This window comes from Cenococcum geophilum (assembly GCF_001692895.1).
Source record: "Cenococcum geophilum 1.58 unplaced genomic scaffold K441scaffold_3, whole genome shotgun sequence".
Taxonomy (NCBI): Eukaryota; Fungi; Ascomycota; class Dothideomycetes; order Gloniales; family Gloniaceae; genus Cenococcum; species Cenococcum geophilum.
The window spans coordinates 5,083,323-5,105,727 of NW_027137561.1; the positions used below are offsets into that span (position 1 = coordinate 5,083,323).

At 35.6% G+C, this 22,405-nt stretch overlaps 2 protein-coding genes across 2 annotated transcripts; both read right to left on the bottom strand.

Annotated features, from left to right (window-relative positions):
- Window positions 1-7,798: 7,798 nt before the first annotated feature.
- Window positions 7,799-7,957, bottom strand: K441DRAFT_537210 (uncharacterized protein; the record flags this gene model as incomplete). The annotated part of the gene is made up of 1 exon (XM_067642463.1): window positions 7,799-7,957. A coding segment is annotated over one exon (159 nt), but the record flags the coding sequence as incomplete, so codon positions are not given.
- Window positions 7,958-16,688: 8,731 nt separating this feature from the next.
- On the bottom strand, window positions 16,689-16,883 carry K441DRAFT_537254 (uncharacterized protein; the record flags this gene model as incomplete). The annotated part of the gene is made up of 1 exon (XM_067642466.1): window positions 16,689-16,883. A coding segment is annotated over one exon (195 nt), but the record flags the coding sequence as incomplete, so codon positions are not given.
- Window positions 16,884-22,405: the final 5,522 nt, after the last annotated feature.

Here is a 22,405-nt window from a genome sequence, read left to right on the forward strand (position 1 = left end):
TAGGTTATAAATGACCGTAGTAACTCTTCCTATAGTAAGAAGGGGTAGCCGAATCAGCGAACTACTGGTACCGATTTTGTTGGGGTAACTAGGATATTCTTAAGGTTATTATAATAGACCTTTAGTATGTCCATATCTGCGAGGCATAGTAGAAAGGGTGTGTCGGCCTTTATAATATAGAATTTAACATCGCTAACTAGTGTATTAACTATAACGGAGCCAATAGAAGGGATAGAGCCGATGCCAAACTGGACGTTAATAGCGCCGGCCTTTAAGGTATCGATAACGGTATTATAGGTCTTCCTATATGCGAGGTATTATCCGTAACCTACTGTTAATCTCTTTAAGGCTTTAGTGTTAATTATCACTCTATAGAACTTATTAAAGGTATATTAGCTAGTAGCAACGTAGGTAAATAGGTCTAAGTCATTGTTATAGTAAGTAATTAGGTTAGTGCCGGTAATCGCATAGGTAAAGGATTAGTCCGCTAAGTCAGTTACAGTATTAATAGCTTCTTCGTGCTATATTATTCCGAAAAAGGTAAGGAATAATTCAGTCTATTCCTAAGTTAGAGATAGTAGTAGTAACTTAATGTCGATTATAAGAGCTTCTATTACGTCATTAATAGATTCTAAATTAGGTTCATTATTGTAATCTATTCCTTCGTACTTAGTAATATATTATTAGGCATGTCTATTAAAGCGGCGGTTAAATCTATCCTTAAACTTCTTCTTTAATTCGTTACATTCTTCTCTTAAGTATTTAGATAACTAGTAACCTTCTTTATAACAAATAAAGTAGCGCTTCTTTAATAATACATATCGGCTAGACGAGGATAATTGTATTCTATAAGGTAATCGGGGGTATTGTCTATAGTAGCGGCGGTTAGTAAAGAAGGCTTGGGGGTTCTCGCTGTTTAACTTTTTAAATATTATAATAGAGGATCGTAAGTCGTTAATTAGACCAGTTAAGCTATTAAAAGGTTTAAAGTAGGTATATTAATACGCTAGTAACTCCTAGTAGGCGTTAATAAGCTTGTTATAGAGGAACTTATCTATACGTAAATCTAGGTCGAGACTATGCTGGAGGTGTCTTAGTTCTTTAATAAGCAACTATAGGCAGTCTAGGGTTAATTTTCCAGCATTCTTGCCTTTGCTCATTATAGACCTTAAGATTATTAAGTTCCATTGCCCTAGTATACCACGCCTATACTTAGGTCCCTTGAAGTAATTACGTATAGCGTCGCAGATTTAGTTAAATAAAAGGGTTAGTGTGACGTTCTTAAGGTTAGTGTAGTAGTGGTTAAGTGCTAAGCCGCGTAACATTATGGGGTAGGCTTTAACTTTAGCTTCTTAGGGTACGTTAGCTCTACTGCAGAGGTTATAGAAGATGGTAAGTTTAAAGTTAAAATTGTCATCTTCTCTACTGTACTTATTATCTTCCATATATATCTTCGCGAGGTTTATTAACTCCTTACTAAAACCCTAGGTTTAACTCTATCCCCTAGGTGGTTCTAGTTATAGGGTTAAGTTAATATAGTCGGGCTCCCGTTATAGGGGTAGTGTAGGGGTAGGTTAGGGTGTAGTAGTAGGTAGTATTATAGGTGGTATTATAAGTAGGGTAGGGTTTATAGTTAGTAAGGTTAAGGTTAGGGTTTTAATCGTAGATCGTAAGGTTAGGTTCTTAGTAGTACTAGTAAAGTTATTCTTAAGAAGGTATTTAATTCGTCCTAAATTAAACTCTCCTCCAGTTACCATGTGTTCCCTAATCTCAAGCTTAATCTATTCTATAGGGTCTTCTTCTTATAAAGTGTTAAATAGCGATTTGGGGACTGTAGCATTCCTATACTTCCTTACCTATACGCCATTAGTTTATAGGAACGTTCGAAGCTTTCGGATAGCATATTAGTTACAATCCTTAAAAGTTTGTAGTATAAAGTTATTAAAATCTTCCTTATAGACCTCCCATAGTTCGTCGTCCTTAAAATCGTAGGCTTCATATTTAAGGATCTTAAACTTTACAAATTCGTTAATGTCCTCTATAGTGGTTTTATCGGACTATAGGTCGATACCTTTAGGCCATTTCTTCTATCCTGCGTTAACTTATGCCCTAATGTCTGACATATCAATTCTTGTCTTATAACTCTTATCAAGTTCGATTTTTAGGTTCTGGGTAAAAAATGCGTAATAAACGCGAACCGAGGGCCTATTAGATAGGGGTTAACTTTTTAAATATACGTCGACTAATGCTCCTTAACGTAATCTAAGTAGTACGAAATGCGTAATGGACGCGAACTAAGGGCCTATTAAAAGGGGTCGGTTCCTTAAATACCTAAGGGCTGTATATAAAGAATTAAGGGCCTATTAGATAGGGGTTGACTTTTTAAATACACGTTAACTGATGCTCCTTAGCAAACGAGATTAGTAGAGGCCTATAGCAGGGACTGATCGAGCTCGTCTCTCTTTATAGATAATACGTCTCCTAATCTGTGATCACTAATTAGTATCGGTATTACTTCCGGTAATACGTATTGCTATTGTAATAGTGTAGGGGTAGTAACTGATTTTAATTAATGCTTATTAATTCTCCTATTCTATAGGTGGAATTTAGTGGATTTCCTAAGCTCGCTTAGCTTACGTAACTAACCCGATTAGTTACAGACAACCTCGTTTAGACAGTATAGTTTAGCATTCTTTATTTTAGCTATATTTACTTACTTCCTATAACTATTAAAGCGCAATTAGTATAGTTTAGCATTTTCTATTTTAGCTACGTTTACTTACTATCTATAACTACTAAGGCGCGGTTAGTATAGTTTAGCATTCTCTATTCTAGCCGCGTTTATATTAATATTTTATTAGGGTGCTAAGATCCTAGAGGCCTCCTATTAGGATTTTAATTTTCCTAATTATCCTAGTTGTCCTAATAGGCTCCTACTAGGAGCCTACTAGGATCTTAATCGTCCTAATTGTCCTAATAGGCTCCTACTAGGATCTTTAATTTTCCTAATTGTTTTAGTCGTCCTAATAGGCTTCTACTAAGAGCCTACTAGGATTTTAATCGTCCTAATTGTTCTAATAGGCTTTTATTAGGATCTTTAATTTTCCTAATCGTCCTATTAGGCTCTTAATAGGAAACTAGTATTTCCTAATCGTCCTAATAGGCTTTTAATAGGAAACTAGTATTTCCTAATCGTCCTATTAGGTTCCTGGCAGGATACCCCCCTAAAGCAACACCCTATGTATACCCCTTAAGCAATACTACTAAGGCTCTGCACGAGGCTCTGCACGAAGCTCTATACGAAGCTTTGCATAAAGCTCTATACAAAGCTCTACACGAAGCTCTGCACGAAGCTTTACACGAAGCTCTATATGAAGCTCTGCACGAAGCTCTGTATAAAGCTCTACACGAAGCTCTGCATAAAGCTCTGCACGAAGCTCTACAGAAGCTCTGCACGAAGCTCTGTACGAAGCTTTACATAAGGCTCTACACGAGGCTCTATACGAAGCTCTACGTATAGAGGCTCTGCACGAGCTTCTGCATGAAGCTCTACACAAAGCTCTACACGAAGCTCTACACGAAGCTCTACACGAAGCTCTGCGCAAAGCTCTATACGAAGCTCTACACGAAGCTCTACGTACAAAGGCTCTACACGAGGCTCTGCGCGAAGCTCTGCGTACGGAGGCTCTACACGAAGCTCCGCATGATACACATTACTATTAGGTCCCCGCTATATTCCCGATAGCCTACACGTGCCTCTGCCAGGTCACCCCTTTGTAGCCACCTTATTTTTTACCCTTCCTTACATCCTCCCTACCTTAGGAGGCATTAGAACGGCAGCTAGCAGAGGACCGTTGCTAGAACTAGACGACCGTTGCCAGAACCAGACGACGACCGTTTGAACGACCAGCCAGTATACACCACGAACGATTTAATTAATTAATCAATCGAATTGAACTAGAGCTTTGATATCGGCCCGTTACCGAATTGAAACAAGGCCTCCTAGGGAGGCACCCCAGACGACTACCGTTCGAATGTATAGCCAGCGAACGGCTATAGAGAACGATTTAAATCAATTAGAGCCTTCAATCAGGCCGACTCCCCCCCCCCCCCCCCGAATTAAACCAGACACTGACGCAGATAGGCAGGCAGGCAGGCAGGCGGGTAGGTAGGTAGGTAGGCAGACAGGTAGGTAGGTAGGTAGGTAGGAGAGGACCGTCGCCAGAACCCGACGACCGTCGCCAGAGCCAGACGATAATCGTTTAAACGACCAGCCAGCGAACACCACGATCAATTCAATTGATCGATTGAATCGAACCAGAGCCTCAATATTATCCCGTTACCGAATCAAATCGAATCAAGGCCTCTTAGGGAGGCACCCCAGACGACCACCGTTTAAACGTACAGCCAGCGAACGCCCATAGAGAACGATTTGAATTAATATAATTTATCGCAATCGAATTAAGCAGAGCCTTTAATCGGGCCGACCTCTCCCCCGAATTACAGATACAGATAGGTAGGCCTAGATAAGTAGGCACGACAGGTAGGCACAGATAGGTAGGCATAGACAGGTAGGCACGAACAGGTAGGACGGTTAGATAGGTAGGACAGGCAGGACAGGCAGGATAGGCAGGACAGGCAGGATAGGCAGGATAGGCAGGTACTAGGCCTAGTTAGGAAATCAGTACACGGCCGGCGGATCATCGGGAACACCGCCGATCGACGGTTTAGAGCCTCTGCGAGAGCCTTACCCCTCGTCTCCTCAATCGATCGCTCGACGCCCGAGTAGACATAGACACAAACACAGATATAGGTGGTAGGTAGGAAGGATCGATTTAGATAATTTAAATTGCTTAAAGTATTGTGTATATAGAATAGGGCCTAAAATTAAACCTAATTTTTATATTTTAACTGCTATAAATACTAGAGTATTAATATACCTCATTTTGAAATCTAGAATTTTAATTATTTTAATTATCCTAATTATCCTAATTGTCCTAATTGTCCTAATGGTCCTAATGGTCCTGGAGGTCCTGGAGGTCCGTTTAGTCTAGGCGGCCTCCTAATAGGCTCCTAATAGGCTCCTAACAGGAAACCGAGTGTAAGGGTCTCCTGGAGATCCTAGTAGCCCTAATAGGAGCTGTTAGGAGCCTGTTAGTACTATTAGGAGGCATAAACATTTTCCTAATATACTTACTTACTATAACTACTAAGGCGCAATTAGTATAGTTTAGCATTCTCTATTCTAGCCGCGTTTACTTATAACCTATAACCACTAAGGCGTAATTAGTATAGTTTAGCATTCTTTATTCTAGCCGTATTTACTTACTTTCTATAACCACTAAAGCGTAATTAGTATAGTTTAGCATTCTCTATTCTAGCTGCGTTTACTTACTATCTATAACCACTAAGGCGCGGTTAGCATAGTTTAGCATTCTCTATTTTAGCTATATTTACTTATAAACTACAACTACTAAGGCGCAATTAGTATAGCTTAGAATACCCTATAGCAATTAGGATTACGTACTATCTATAACCATAAAAAGGATAAGGTTATTAGGGTTTTAAAATACTTTACTCTTACTACGCTTACTTACTACCTAAATCGGATAAGAAAGATGCGGTTAGTTTAGCTAAAGATATTACACTTTTACTAAGTTTACCTACTTGCTACAATTAGCAAGACGCAGTTAGCTCTTAATTATTTATTAACTTAGACATACTTCTAGCTAGTGTACTTATATCTATTATTTTTAAGGTAATATCCGCCTATAGAGCAGCCTCAAAACCATAAAGTGCAAGCTAGCTAAGCTGGGTGCTATAAAATTTGCAAAGAGTTGTCTATAAAGATAAAATAGTAGGGTGCTAAGGATATGCACTTAATCCCTTAAGCAAGCGAATTAGTTGCTGCCATATTATTACGGGCTCTCTAAGTAAAATAATAGGGGGTAACGGTGCTAATTCTAATTTCCTATTTAATTGGTTATCTTAGGCCTAGACTTTTTTTTAGGGTTTAACCGTATATAGGGTTTAGTAAAGAACCGAGGGAAACCTATAGCTCTTATAAGAAGTTTAGATTATAAAACTAGTGCAAATACGGAACGTTTAGCTGCGTAAGTATAACTTACTTATAAGTGATATCTAGCGGTAATTAAAATGATTTAGTATAGATATTGCCACTATAAGTAGGGAGGGTAGCCGACCCACACCGGCTATACCCTTATTTTGTGGCGTTTCCCAAACATTAGCGCAGTTAAAGCTACGGTCACTTTATAAAGGAGATAGGACGTTTACACCTAAGCGAATAATAAGCTGATCTTAATAAGCGAATATACTTAAGAATCCCCTCTCCTACCTACACCTCCTAACCAACTATACTAGCGGCGTAAAGAAATTCCGAAGAGAATATATTAATTAGCCTAAAGAGGTAAAAAGCTAACTAATAAGAGGGCGAGAAGATTTAACGAATAAGAGGGTAAGAAGATTTAATAAATAAGAGCGTAAGAAGATTTAATAAATAAAAGCGTAAGAAGATTTAATAAATAAAAGTGAAGAAGATTTAATAAATAAGAGGGCGAGAAAATTTAATAAATAAAAGGGCGAGAAGATTTAATTAATAAGAGGGCGAGAAGATTTAACTAATAAGGGCGAAAAAATTTAACTAATAAGAGGGCAAGACGAGCCTAACCCAATTTTTTCTCGGGCGGTATTTAACTCCTTTTAGAACTGACGTTTCTCTAGGTAAATTTAGCTAATAAGAGGGCAAGATAAGCCTAACTTAATTTTTTCTTAGGCGGTACTAAACTCCTTTCGGAACTAACGTTCCTCTAAGCACTATTAGCTACCTTTTCTACTCCCCTACGGAAATAAATCCCCTATAAATTCCGTTCCTATATATAGTAACTATATCTTCTACTGCCCTATAAGAACCGTACCCTATAGCTTCTATTCCTATACGGCTTTTACTCCTTTATAGGAATTAGTAGCAATAACTTTTACTCCCTTATAGAAACTAATCTCTTATAGCTTTTAGTTTTCTATAGGAATTAGTACCGCCGTCCTCCGTCCCTTTATAGCCTTTAGTTCCTTATAGGAACTAATACCTATATCTTTTACTCCTCTACGGGAACTAATACCCTGCGGCTCCCGTTCTCCCATTTTTAAATTTACCTGCGTTATAGCCTACTATATAGACCTTGTTATTATAGGAGTAAGGAAGTATATAGGCTTATATCCTATATGGGAATAAGAGCTATTTACGCACTAGCTACCCATAATTAAGGTTTTAGGAAAATAGTAGGTATTTTAAGTTATCTAGTTATATTTATTAGAACCTAGGCCCGCAACTAGGGATTTAATATATAACTACCCGACTATATTTATATCTAAAATTACAGCCGCCTAGAAGTCTTAAAAAGTAGGAAATACTTAATAATAAGCGTTTAAATTGCCAACTTAGCCTAGACCCTTATAGTTACAGTTAAACTTATTACCTAGTTATAGAACTGTTTCTAAATACTAATAGGATAACAATTTTTTTTCCTCGTGCGCTAAGGCAAGGGCTGCTTCTATAGTATTTTTAATCTGCGAAATATAAATAATTTAGCACAAAAATTCTCTGCTAGGACTTTAGTATTCCTACCTATTAGCTGTTAAGCTCCCGTTATACTAATTCCTTAAGCTCTTTATAACTAAATCTTGCCCTACTAGTAACTGCCTTTGTTAGGAAACTGGCCTAAAGGCCCCGTCTTATACTAGCGCCTAAAGGAGGGTATTTTATAGCTATACGTATTCTACTTTATATTACGTCATTAAAGTCTTTTATATAATTAGTAGTGGGGATTATAATTCCTTTATAGTATTTAAGTTTCCGTAGAAAAATTAAAGTTGGGTTATTGCCTATATAATCTAATAATCGTTGCTTTATAAATACGTTAGCTTTATCTAATAAAAGTATAGTATTTTAATAGCTGGCCAGCCGGAAAGCGCAAGAAGGCTAAATTTTAACCTCCTTTATATTGGTGGCTAGGTCCCCACTAAATAACTAAAAGAGTTAGACAAATAATAGCAGTTTAAATAAGTAGGGTATACCGTATAAAGCGGCTTTTACAGCTCTTCTAAAGTCCTTTTATAGTTAAGGTCTTTCCAACTTTAGGAGGACTATTAATACTCTACGTTAGTTTTCTTTAAGTATAAAGCAGAACGGAGCTCGTACTATAGTAGTATAATTAAACTACGTCCTTTACCTAGCATAAAATTATTAAACTAAGCCTTATTTGCGTAAGAAGCTATAAGAGCCTAAATAAGCTTCTTCCGGTCCTCTAAAATAGTAAGGTTTTAAAAGAAGAGGGCATTCTACTTAATATTGCTAATATTGTTAATAGCAAACTCTACTACGGGATATTAAATTAGCTTTATAGTCTTCTTAGCTTATAAATCTAGGAATTTACACTAGAGCTTATTATTAAGACTAAACCCTAATATAGTCGGGCTATAAATAAGCAAGTCCTTATATTTTAACTTAGTAGGCTCCTTACCATTACTCTTAACTTTATTAAGTTTTTTCTTAGCCGGTTTATTAAAACAAATCATCTAAATATTATTGGTTTAGTATTTTCGCTGCTTATTAATACTAGGTTTAGCGTAGTTTAGATTATTCTCTTAGAAAAGTACTAGGTCGACTATAATCTAACTATTAATAGATAATCTAGAGGGCTTTCCTTTCTTTATATAAAAGGCTTTACCTTTATACTGTTAGTGGTGCGTCCCTATTAATAAAATAAATTTACAACCGCTATTAGTAAGTTCTCGCTTCTCCTCCTCTATATTAGGGTGATATTTAAGGGGAAAATATGCAAGACTATGTATTAGCTTTAATCCCTAAAACTTCTAAATAGTAGCTGCGGTTACAGCCTTACTAAATTTTTTGCTATTAAAATCCAGATACTAACCTTAAATGCGGAAATATTTATCTCCTTTATCGTCCTCTTTTACCTCGCCTAAGTTAAATCTTGTATATCTATACTTCTTGGTACTATAGCATTTCATATATACTAATTCATTCGACTTAAAAAGAGTCTAGAGTAGATTAAATGTAATTTCTCCGCTATTTTATAGCGATTTAAGGCGCTGTTTTGTTAAGGCATATATATCCCTAATATAGTTTACTAAAAGATTAAGGTGGGTACTGTTCTCCAGGGCTCCCTTATAAGCTTTTAGCTTAAGAAGGAAGTAGTATAATATATTCCACTCTATCTAGTCTTAAGTTAGCAGCCGATTTAGGGCCTAATAGATAGGGTTTTATACTATAAGTTTGTCTTCCTTAAGGAAAGTTCTATTTATACCTTATAGAACGGACCTAAGTATATCTTATAGGCCTTTAGACTTGACGTTAATAAGGTACGTTATATATTTAGTCTTCTTGTCTATTATTTTACTATTAGTAATATAAATCTAGAAGCTATTTTTATGCTTACTAATGTGTATATAAATAATAAATATATATTCGTTATATGCGTCCACCTTAAAAGGTACTGTAGAGGATTTAACTATCTTATACTTTAAGGTTATATTATCCTAGCTATATACGGTAAATTAGCTAGGGTTACACTTTTGGTTTAGTAGGGATATACATTTTATTAACTATCTTATACTCTACCTTTAAAGCTTAGGCTCTTAGTTCTTAAGGTTAGGAACTATTTATAGCTTAAGGCTTAGTAGCCTTAGGAGAGTCTATAGCGCTAGGTGTTGCTTTTACTGCCTTTAATACGTCCTTAAGCAGCTCCGCAAGGTAAAGGACAGTAACTAGGTCTAAGGGCGGTATAACTAGGCTAGAAAGAGGAGTTTGCGGACTTTTATAGCTAGGAGGGATATTTAGAGACACCTTATACGGCTTTATAGTCTTAGGCTAGTTTAATATTATTACTTTATAAAGCTTTAGTAACGTAGTGCTAAATTAAAGTATAAAATTAGTAATAAGCTAAGTATATAGAGTGAGGAGCTAAGTATAGAGAAAATTAATAGTATTAATTCTTAAATAAGATCCGCCCTCTTTATATCTAGCAATGCGATATACTACGTAAATACTTTCCCCTATTTATCCTAGGAGACGCTATATTATATATATTAATATTAGTTCCAATATAATAGAGGACTAAGTAAATATTATATAATCTTGCCTTAACTGTAAAAATAGAGCTAAGCCTTACATTTGGGAGCTTAGTAGAGCTTACGCTATAGTTATATTCTTACTATTGCTACGGAGATATCGTAAGGGCTTATATACGGGATTCTTATTCTAACTATTAGAGTTACGCTAAAACTAATATAACTGCATTAGTTTATATGCGGTAGTAAAGGTAGATATTATAAATTAAAGGGAAAGAGATATATATATAGTATTAGGTGTGCCTTTTAAATAAGAGAAGATTTAAAATAAGCCTCTATTAAACATAAGCGATATTACTAAGCCCTATACTACTCCGCACTTTAAGCTACTAAGTTAGGCTAAGGATTTTAGAGAGATATACGTGTAAAATAGAGTAGGTGCGCTATTAAGCGATAGGAATTGTTATATTGGGATATAGCCGTAATTAGTCCAAACTTAGGTTCCCACTATACGGTCCAGTCTAGTCCGGTCTAGTCTAGTCTAGTCCAGTCTAATCTAGTTATATTTTTATTCTACCTTAGTATTATTCTTTCCTTATCTTATCCGCTCCGCTTCTATTAGCTTCTATCCTATTCTAGCTTTATCCATTTATTTTTAATTCTACTATATCCTTAAAGTCTATTAAATTAAATAACTAGTTAATTAAATAACTTAAGAAAGAGAGAGCGATATTTAATAATAATATATACCCATTACTCTTATACCAAATTAATGCATTTAGATTGTATTACGATTTACTATAAGAGGATATAGTATTTTTAGCAAAGCGATTAAAATAAAGTTGTAGTAAAAGGCTATAAGTAGGTACTTTTTTAATAGATATTTTCCTAAGCGTGGGACCTAAAGTGTTCCTATTATGCATCTTAGTAGCACCTATCTTAAAGTTGCATAAAATAACGCTAAAGGGCCTCCTTCTAAAACTTTAAAGTTAGTAAAAGTCTGCCTCGCGCCTATAAAGACTAATAGCGGCTATAATAGAACTTTATAAGGCTAATTTAGTTAACACCTTAATTTCCTTATCTTAAAAATGTTAGTTTTTAGAGATTACTCTTACTACTAGTAAATAAACTCTTTTATCTTAAATAACTTTATTACTAATTCTTAATAGAGTAAGGCCTATCGCAAAGTACGCATACTTCTTTATTAGAGAGTTACTTATTAAGCCTTAATACGGATCTAGACCTAGGGAGTACTTTATCTACTTAGACTCTGTAAACTACGCATACCTAGGTTATATACTAAACACTAGGTATATATAACTCTTCCACTCTTAATAACTAGTTACTTATTTATAGTAGAGCAAGACTTAGCATAAAAAGAAAGCGCTCTTATATTAGACACGTAAAAGACAAATAGTTTAGAAACCTTATCCCTAAACTTTAATAATAGCTTATTTAAAGATAGATGCCTTATTAGATTTTCATTTTAACGCTATATTAGTTTTAGACCTTAAATTTATAGATTTCTTTAGCTTCCTATAGTAATATAAGGCTAGCTACCTGAACTTACAAATAATATATCCATATATTAGTGTGCCGTTACTATTTATTAACATTAACTTAGAACTAACTCTTAGATTAAGCGTAAAAGTAAAATTCTCTCTTTAATTAAGTGAGGCGTTACTTTAATATATACTTATTTTAAGAACTATAGCGGCAAAAGTACCGGATAGAAGGACTACTAAATAGCCTATAAGTTTCACTAGGCCCTATAATAACAATAATAAAACTAGTACCCTTATTTAGACCTATAACTACATTCCTTATTAGGTTACTAAAGACTCTAATAGCTTTACTGGCGCTGTATTTCTTAATAAGGATTGTGTAAACTAACAAGTCCACTATCTTAAAGTCTGTACTAATTGTCTTGGGGTTTATAACAAGATCCACTCTAAACTAGATAGTATTTAGTAAAAATATATTCCTATAAGCCCTATAATTATCTTACTAATTATATAGCCTTCTTCTTAAGCTTATAATTATCTTACGCGATATTATTGACTAGCGTTATCTAACTCGTTCTAGCCATAATTGGGGCCCTTATATGGTCTAGCATAAGGTAGGATAATATATATTTAGAAAACGGTGCCCTATTATACAAAGACCGTCTAAGATTGGATTAAGGTCTTCGTTAATAGCGTACGAGATTTAATAAGGGGGCAGGTCTCTTAGCGCGCGCTTAGTAAAATCCTATAGTAACGTCTTAAGGTAACAATTATAGGGCCTAGTTAAGGGAAAGAAGTATTTATATATAAGAATGCGTCTTCTATTAAGGGGAGGGCTTGGTTAAGAATATCCTTTAGGAAAGAGGAGGCGAGAACGTATATATACTTACTAAAAGTGCTACCTATAGGATAAGTAACTGTATAATTGCTATAAGGATGGAAAGTTGCTTATATATAACTCACCTTAAAGTTTTAGAAGTATTATTAGGCTAATAAGATTTTAGAGAAGAGGGGCTGTTTGTATAAAGCTAAAAAAGTTAAGTTAATTAAAATAAAGATAACCTATATACTATATAGCAAACTATAAAGTGTATATAATATTTAAAAGAATATATAAGTAAAAGCATATAGCGTAAGAAGGCGAAATAGGCCTTATTTAAAGTAATACTAGCTATAAACGTTAATGCCTAACTTATATAATGGCTACCCCTTTAGCTTTTAGTAGGGCGGATATTACGTGCTTAATGGCCAAGGGTTAAGCGCTGGACTATTAGATGCGGCTCGCCCTAGGCTATAGTATTAGTGTTAGTTAATATAAGTAGCTTTTACTTACCGTCTATAAATAATAGCTTTTACTTAGCCTTCTAACCCTTTTATAGATGTTTATAGCCAACCCTTATTTAATAAAGCGAACTAGTAGGTAACGAGTGCCTATATATGGCTAGTTTAGGACTATCCTAATTACAATTTGGGTATTAAATACACTAAAGGTCGGGTTTAAGATCGCCACTATAGACTTAATCCCTAAAGGGAGTCTAGTTAAAGAGAATAGAAAACTAAAAAAATTAATTATAGCTTTAACCCTAAAGACAAATAACTCCCTTAGATGGCTATACTTTAGTTATCTCTTGCGCTAAATCTATCCTTACCAGACCCTCTACGCCTAATTACCTTAATACTTCTCCTTATCTATAGTACTTCTAGGCTTATATAGAAACTCTTACACTAATTATAACATAGGCTACAATACACTCTCCCTGCTTAGATTAGTGAGATATCTTAAAAAGCTAAGAGACTTACTTACTAAAAGAAATAAGTATACGCTATCCACTAATAGGAGAATTATACTTGCTACCGCTATAATAATCCCAATAATTATAGTATATAAGGCTCCCCATAAGTCTATCCTTTTAAGAAATTATATTGCTTTAATATGGAAGGGCTCTTCTAGCTCTTATAGGCACAGTGCTTTATAAATTAGAAAGATTAGAACCGAAATAAAAAGCGTATATATTAGGAAACTTCCTAGTGTTATTAAGGCACATCCTAACTGGTGGTGCGATTTTAGAGGTGCCGCTAGCTTAGGATAGAATAATAATTATACTGACCGAGGCGGGCATAAGGTAAAAGATCGGCTGGCCGGCCTCTGTAAGCCGTCTGTATAGCCGCTATAGGGCTAAAATCTAATTCTTCTTAGTGGTTTTCTTTAGTAGGGTGGCAGCACAAACCTAAAAACTTAGTATAGTCTATAGCAAAAATGCTAACAACTAACCCATTAGCCGGAAGGGGATCTAGGGCGGTTAAAGCTCCTAGTTCGCTAGATAGAACTAAATAAGAATATTAATAGTAACTTAGAACGGAATAAAGCGGAGGAGTATTTAAATAACAAGGTACTTCTAATAGGGGGAATAGTAGTAGTGCTATTTAAGTAGAGAAATATTTACAGAATATAAGTAAAAAACATTATAATACTAATAAAGCAGTATATTAAGAAGTATAAGGCAATAAATAAGTTCTGCGTAGAAGTAGGTAGCGTAAGTAAGTAACTAATTAGGTATCTTTAGGAGAGCAAAGGCGGAAGGCAAAAGCCTTAGCCTCGTCCAGTGTACTATTTATTAAATATCTCTAATATTAGGTGTATTAGTAATAGGCTTAAATTAAAGGATCTCTTTTAGCTAGAAGGGGGTTAGGCCGGAATAAGCTATATCCCGCCCTATTCCTATCCTTTCCAGTTTAGTCTAGTCCGGTCCCCTTATTCTACTCCTAAATATTAGTTAAAGTAAGTTTGTAATAAGATTTTTACCTTCTATCCCTACGCGAAGACATATTTCCTAGACAAATACTATAAATATAATAGCCCACGCACTATCTCCTTATATTTATTAAGACACGGTTAACTAAAAATAAGTTATACTAGCTCCTATATATAACTAGGACCGGAACTAGGCCCTAGTATATAGCCCTATACTTTAAGCCTATTACTTAACTTAAAGTTAGAAGGATATTAGTATAATCTAGTACTCTAGTACTTACCAGCTTAGCTATTTAAACGCCCCTATACCTACAATATCCCGCTAATAAATTTTTTTATAGGCAATTAGTGTTTTATTCTCGTTTTTTAGGTTATTTAAAGCCTCTAATTTTAGACCTACGCATACTTTTACATAAATCTCTTCGCTCTTTAACATTTTTAGTCTTTTAGTTTATCTAAGTTAAGGTTAAAGATACGGCATATAGTTAATTAAAGACAGTTATACGCTCGGCTTTAAGAACACTCCCCTAGCATTTCTAATATCCATAAAATTATGTCCCTAGTAATGTGTTCCGTATATAATATATAGAATAATTACCAGCCTTTATATATAAGTTTTTATAGCTTTATATATTGCAGTTAATCCAGCTTCTAACGCTAAAATAGAGTAAAATTAGTAATAACTAGAAGAAGGAATTTAAGAGATAACGCGATATTATTTACTCTTATTTTAAAGATAATAGGTTAATAATAGATAATAAAGAAGATAAGGCTTTTTAAAACCTTATTAATTACTATAACGCTTATAACGATCTAGAGAAAGTTTAATATTTAAAGGAGATACTACTTAACCTCGTTTAAGGTAAGACCTAATAAGAGATATTTACTAAGAAAATATTATAGGAAGGATAGAGACATTAAGATATAGAATTTGGATATACTACAGGCCTTAAGAAGCTCCTAAATATAACTTAGTAATAATATAGCAGTGGTTAATAGATTATCTCCCCCTATTACAGCTAAATGTACAATATAACTTTTATTCGATTTATTTAAAGGGGCATTATTGCTAGGTATGCCGTAATAATAGTAAAGACTTACAACTAATAGAGTAATTATATCCCGCCACTTTTAAGAGCACTCCCCTAGCACTTTAAGTGTCTATAAAATTTTATTAATAGCAGAACTAGCGTCTAGCTAAGCCTTACGGAATTAGTTAATATAGGGTAGCTTTTAGTTTTACCTTTTAGAGATTCCCGTAATCCTAGTACCTACTATAGCCCTAATAGCTATAGGAAGTTAGTAATGGCCTTATTAGTGGCGCGCGGGTAATAAGCTAAGTGCACTTATAGGAGAAGGGTTAATAGGACTATAAAGTGCACTTAGAGCGGCCTAATTTAACATACTAGCTTATTATACGATTAATAAAATCTAATTATACCCTCCTGTCCTTGTTCGAAGACGCGCTATTAACGTACGTTAACTAGCGGGGTTTTCTAGGCAGCTACTAATATACGTAGTAATCGCATCTCTAAAATCTAGCGACCTGCGGACACTTAATACATGCTATATCCCAGCTAACCAATACGGGCGCTCCGTATTATTAGCATTAAGAGCTAGCTAGGGGCGTGTTATTATAGCTAATACTTTTAGGTATAAGATGGCTAACTTAGCTCGTCTAATGTCCGTCCCTAAGTATAAAGACGCACCTTAACTTAAGCAAAATGTATACCTACGTTAAAAACCCCTACTTATACTCTAAATGTAAGCAGAACTATACCTTTCCTAGATAATTATACAATTACTACCAAGATGGCAGTGCGGCAACCGGCCCTTATAATAATCCCACACTAGCTAAAGGGGTAAATAGATAAATAATTACCTTTAGCAGTTCCAAGAAGCCTAGGAAATACCCACTCTATACTTATTATATAGCCCTATCCTCCTAATTTATTATTACCTCGCTAATCTATGGGTAAGGAATACAAGTAAGCCAAGAACTAAAACTGCAATAGTTATCTTAAGAAGGGGAGGAGTAAAGGGATAGGTTCTATTACAGAAGTTAATAGCTAAACGGCGTTAGTATATAATAGTTAAGGGAGATTAATAAGTAGTATACCTTTAAGAATATTATCTACACTTATAAACCTACCTTACTAGCACCCTATAATAATGTCGTCTATTAGTTCTAGACTTTTTATCTTAGGAAACTTGGATTATTTAAACAAATTAGTAATTTCTATCTCTTTAAGCCCGAGCTTAAAGTATAGAGGTTTACCTATTTAAATTTTGTATAGGGTAGAGCTAAGGGTAAATAGGTCTACCTAAGTTAATTTTAGGTTAGCTCTAGAATATTTATAGCTCGTAATTACTATAACGGATAGCTTAGAGCCATCTAATAAGGAGCTACTAAAGTTAAGGAGCTTTACGTATAGGCTGTTATCTAAGGAAATATTGCCGTATATTAGATCTATATAAATAACATTTATTAAATAAACAAAGGTAAGCGCACTAGTAACTTATTAAGCCTATTAGAGGCGTTGCTTAGTATAAACCTTATAGGTTTAAATATATTAACAGAGTCCATTCTTACTTATATATTTTAGCCAGATGCTGGATTTAAAGGTACTATAAAACTTTAGTAGACCTTTATGCCCGCCATATTACTAGAACCGCTTATAAATCCGTCTCTTAACTTTAATAGCGGGCTCTTCTTCTACTTAGTAAGAATATTTAATAATAGTATTAGAGGAGGAGTCTAGGTATACTATACTCGTAAGTTTAAAGCTAAGGTAGTTCGTTATATTAAACCCAGTTAGGAATTTAATAGCAATTATTTTTTAGTTACGTAATAGAGGAGTAGGGGCGGTCCTAAGTTAATATAACTTATATAGCTTATATAAGCAGCTGTTTATTACTAGAGGGTATAATTCTTCTATAGAAGGGTTAAGAGAGGGATATTATTACTAAAACCGTATTAGGGAATATAGTTATAGCGGTAAAGTGGCTTAAGGAAGGTAGTAAGGCACGTTAGTCCGTAACGGGGAGGCGCGATTATAGAATAGGGTGGACGGTAGCGAGCTTAAAAATAGGACGGACGTAGTTAGGAGACGATATAGTCTATTAAATACTGTAAGCAGTTTATTACAGCCAATACGGTCTACTATAAGTCGTACCTTAAGAAGTTGCAGATTAAACGCGTTATTAGAGATGCTTAGAGGCGGCGGCGGAGGTAGCTCTAGGCTTTAGCTTTGTATCTATACGGTTAAAGGATAAGAGGCTTTACTAAGGCTCTATTAACGCTGCCTTAAAACTTAGGGTAGTATACTAAATAGCCTATAGCATTCTTTAAGCTTAATAGCGTTAGGTTAGGTATCCTTACCATTCTAAACCGCGTAGGGCTTAGCCTTAAGGTTATAAGAAATATTAGCTATATATACCGTAAGCTACAGGCGTAAGCTATAGGTTAACCTTAGCTTGCTTACGCATATTTAATTATAGTATTGACTTAGCCTAGGATCCCTAATAGGTCTAATTAGAAGTACTAACTAAGGTAGTAACCTTATATAAATTTACGCGCGATAGTAAATAGTCTTCTAAGCCTAGGCTTTTCTTTAGTGTTTCTAAAGCGGGAGAAGAACTTTTATAAAGTAGAGCCGGCGTCTAATTGGCATTAAGGCTGTTATTTCCAATCTAAATACTTTTAATTATTTTAACTCCCTATATTCCATTCTAACTAGCTATATATAAAAAGAATAGGATAAGTATATTAAGAAGATTATAGGCTAGGTCTCTAAATTTTCCATAATATTATAAAACTTCGCCGCTCTAAACGAAATTAGATAATAAAGAGAAGGAGAAATTCTAGAGACTAACTCCTTTAGGGAAATTAGAATTATTTCTTAATATTAATACGGTATATATAATTCTATAAACAAAATAGTAAGGGAATCTAGCAGTAAATAGGATAAAGTGCTATAGTTATAATAAACCTTACTCCATAAGAATGGTTTAGGAGATTCTAAGAATATTACAACGGCCTTAATAAATTACTTCCCTTATAATATATGCTAGTGCGCCTCTACTACACCCGGCGTCTAATCTAGGAAGTAACTAAATATATTATCCTACTTTATACCCATCTTATTCTTATATATAAGTAAGCGCTAATTATCTAACTCTAGCTACGGCTGGTATGTTTAGACTTATACGCGCCTATACTCTCTATAAAGCCGCCTCATCGGGAAAATATTCGCAGGCTGGGTTTCAAGTCGACTTTATTAAGCGCGTTTCGCGTAATTGACATGCAATTGACCAACTTGATATGTAACTTAACTAACTTAACACGCAATTAACCAACTTAACACATTTAAAAGTTAAATGACACGCAGTTGACCAACTTAACAACTTTTAAAGCTAACTATATATTTCTTGACATGCAATTGGCTAACTTGGCAACTTTTAAAGCTAACTATATATTTTTTAACATGTAATTAAGGTAAAGTTATATGCTAATTGCGTAAATAAATTTTTACTATTTTCTTAGCCTGTAGTATGCTAGCTTATAATATATATTAGGATTAAAACAATTTTATATAATCTTATATAGTCTTATATATAGTCTTATTACTCGGAGGCTCTGCACGAGGCTCTACACGAAGCTCTGCGTACGGAGGCTCTACACGAAGCTCTGCATTGGGTCCCCGCTAACTATATTCCGATAGCCTACACATGCCTCTGCCAAGTTACCCCCTTTATAGCCACCTTATTTTTTACCCTTCCTTATATCCTCCCTACCTTAGGAGGCACTGGAACGGCAGCCAGCAGAGGACCGTTGCTAGAACTAGACGACCGTCGCTAGATCTAGATGACCGTCCTAGAGCTAGACAACCGTTACCAGAACTAGACGACGACCTTTTGAATAACTAGCCAGCGAATACCACGAACGATTTAATTGATTGATCGATTGAATTTAATATCGGCCTATTACCGAATCGAATCAAGGCCTCCTAGGGAGGCACCTTAGGCGACCACCGTTCGAATATACAGCTAGCGAACGGCCATAGAGAACGATCTGAATCAATTAGAGCCTTCAATCGGGCCGACCCCTCCCCCGAATTGAATTAGATACTGACATAGGCAGGCAGGCAGGCAGGCAGGTAGGTAGGTAGGTAGGTAGGCAGACAAGTAGGTAGGCAGACAGGTAGGTAGGCAGGTAGGAGAGGACCGTCGCCAGAACCAGACGACCGTCGCCAGAACTAGACGACCGTCGCCAGAACTAGAGACCGTCGCCAGAGCTAGACGACCGTCGCCAGAACCAGACGACCGTCGCCAGAACTAGACGACCGTCGCCAGAACTAGACGACCGTCGCCAGAACCAGAGACCGTCGCCAGAGCTAGACGACTGTCACCAGAGCTAGACGACCGTCGCCAGAGCTAGACGACCGTCGTCAGAACCAGACGACCGTTGCCAGAACCAGACGACCGTCGCCAGAACCAGAGACCGTCGCTAGAACTAGACCACCACCCTAAAACCAGACGACCGTTGCCAGAACCAGATGACCGTCGCCAGAGCCAGACGACTGTCGCCAGAGCCAGACAACCGTCGCCAGAGCCAGACGACAACGACTGGCCAGCGAACACTATAAACGATTCGATCGATCGATTGAATCAAGGTAGTATAGACAGGTAGGCATAAACAGGGAGATGCTGACGGGTAGGTAGATGCAGATAGGTAGGTAGATGCAGACAGGTAGGCAGATGCAGACAGGTAGGCAGATGCAGACAGGTAGGCGATGTAGACAGGTAAGCGATGCAGACAGGTAGATGATGTAGATAGGTAGACGATGCAGATAGGTAGACGATGCAGATAGGTAGGCGATGCAGACAGGTAGGCGATATAGACAGGTAGACGATGCAGACAGGTAGGTAATGCAGATAGGTAGACGATGTAGACAGGTAGGCGATGCAGATAGGTAGGTAGATGTAGATAGGTAGGTAGATGTAGATAGGTAGGCAGATGTAGACATATAATAAATTATATAAAGATGTGTATACAGTTTACCTTACTAGCCTTTATTTATTATCTAAAATATATTATTAATATAAAAGAGGTAAATAGCTCTAAATATAATTATAGTTGCTAAATGCGTAGTTTGCGCAGGTTGCGCAGGTTCTTCGCAGGCTGCGCGCAGGTTGCGTGTCAAATAAACTCGACATACAGTAGGCTGGTTTGTCATGTTGGTCAATGCCCTCAATGGCCCGCCAACGACGCCAACTTCTAGCAGCTGAGGTCATTTACAAGGGACAATATTTTGCCGATGCTATTATTAGCGGCGGCGCTAGTATTAGAATTACTACTGCCTAAGCTTTTACTGCCTAAGCTTTAGCTGCCATTCCCAAAATCGTCGTCTCTGTTATTATTGTCCTTATTATTATCTAGACTAACAGCATTATTATTAGCACCTTTGCCGTATAGACTACGCGTACCAGTTTTACTGGCGGTATAGTTACTACTTTACTATATTAAGCTCGGACTAGCGTATATATTTAGTGTTACGGACGCTTTAAGTACGATATTATAACTACTTAGAGAAGAGTTGGAAGAAGCTAGTTGGTTAATAAAAGCACGGTCTAGGATGGAACTAGTAGAACTATGTAACGAGGAATGGTAACTAAGGTTATATAATAAGCTCTGTAAGCTCTATAAGATCTATAAGAAACGTCTTACGTACCTTACGTACCTTACGTACCTTACGTACAAGAAGGATTTTATAGGAGTATAGTTGTGTATTTAAGGACCCTTAGTCCCTACCTAGATAGTTCCTTCCTTATAGTAATTCTTAAAATACAATTAGAGTTAATCTGTTAGGCAACTACTTTACTAGTTATTATTACGTTGTTAACTTCTTACATTACCTATACACCTAGCCTATTAATAAGTCTACCGTAGTTTTTACTATAAGGCTCCGTTACACAATTACTACCTAGTTACGGTCTTAGAAGTTAAACAATATACTACTAAAAGCAGCTATAATAACGCCATTAACGGCAGCAATAACCTTAGGGTTAGATAACGACACTAGTATAGTAGATACTAACTTATAACTAGTTACAGTCGGACAGTTATAGGTAATAGTTAATTAGTTAACAGACAATAATAAAGTACTTAAAGAAAGGGTTAACGGAATAGGAGTAGCTAAGGTTAAGTTACCTTTAATTAAACAATTCTTAGAAGAGAGATTAAAGCTTAAAGGATTTCTTATATAAATGCACTTTAAAGTTACACAGGAAGGAGTAAAGTTGGTAACACCTATATATTAAGTAGCGTACGCAGGATTATTCCTAATAGGAAGGGCGCTTAAATAGTTTAAACCCTACCTTACGGAAATATAGGATAATGGTATAACAACCATTAATTAGGAAGTACGATATATATTTATAAACTAAACTAGATTCGCGGAATAATTAATATAAATATTTAGGGACCTAGAAGCGATAACTATAGTAAAGAGAAAGCTTTAGGACCTAATACAGCAAACCTTAACAATTAAGTATATAACGTAGTTTTAGACGTTGGCTACGTAAGTTAAATAGAATAATAGGGCGCTTATGGTATAGTATAAATAGGGACTTAAGGCGAAAGTTTAGGACGTAATTATTCTAATAGAAAATGCGGACACCCTTAGGAAATTAATAGATTAAGTAATTAAGATTAATAATAGGATCTTCTAAAGGGAACAGGCTAAGAGAAGCTAGAATAGAGTTCTATAGTTATATAAGGCGCAAAGTATATAACAACTAAAGCTAAATTAAAAACTATAGTATAGCGCAGAGCTAATAGACCTAAGTAGTACTAAAGAAACCTATAAAAGATAGAGAAAACAACTATAGAAACCTAAAAGTTAAGGATTAAGTAATTATAGGACTAAGGAGCATAGGCTAAACTAAGGATCTTAATAGTAGAAGATATTTAAGCGGACTCTATAGCAAAAGTAATGGTTTAAAAACGGAGCTTATATAAATTATAGAAAATAGGGTT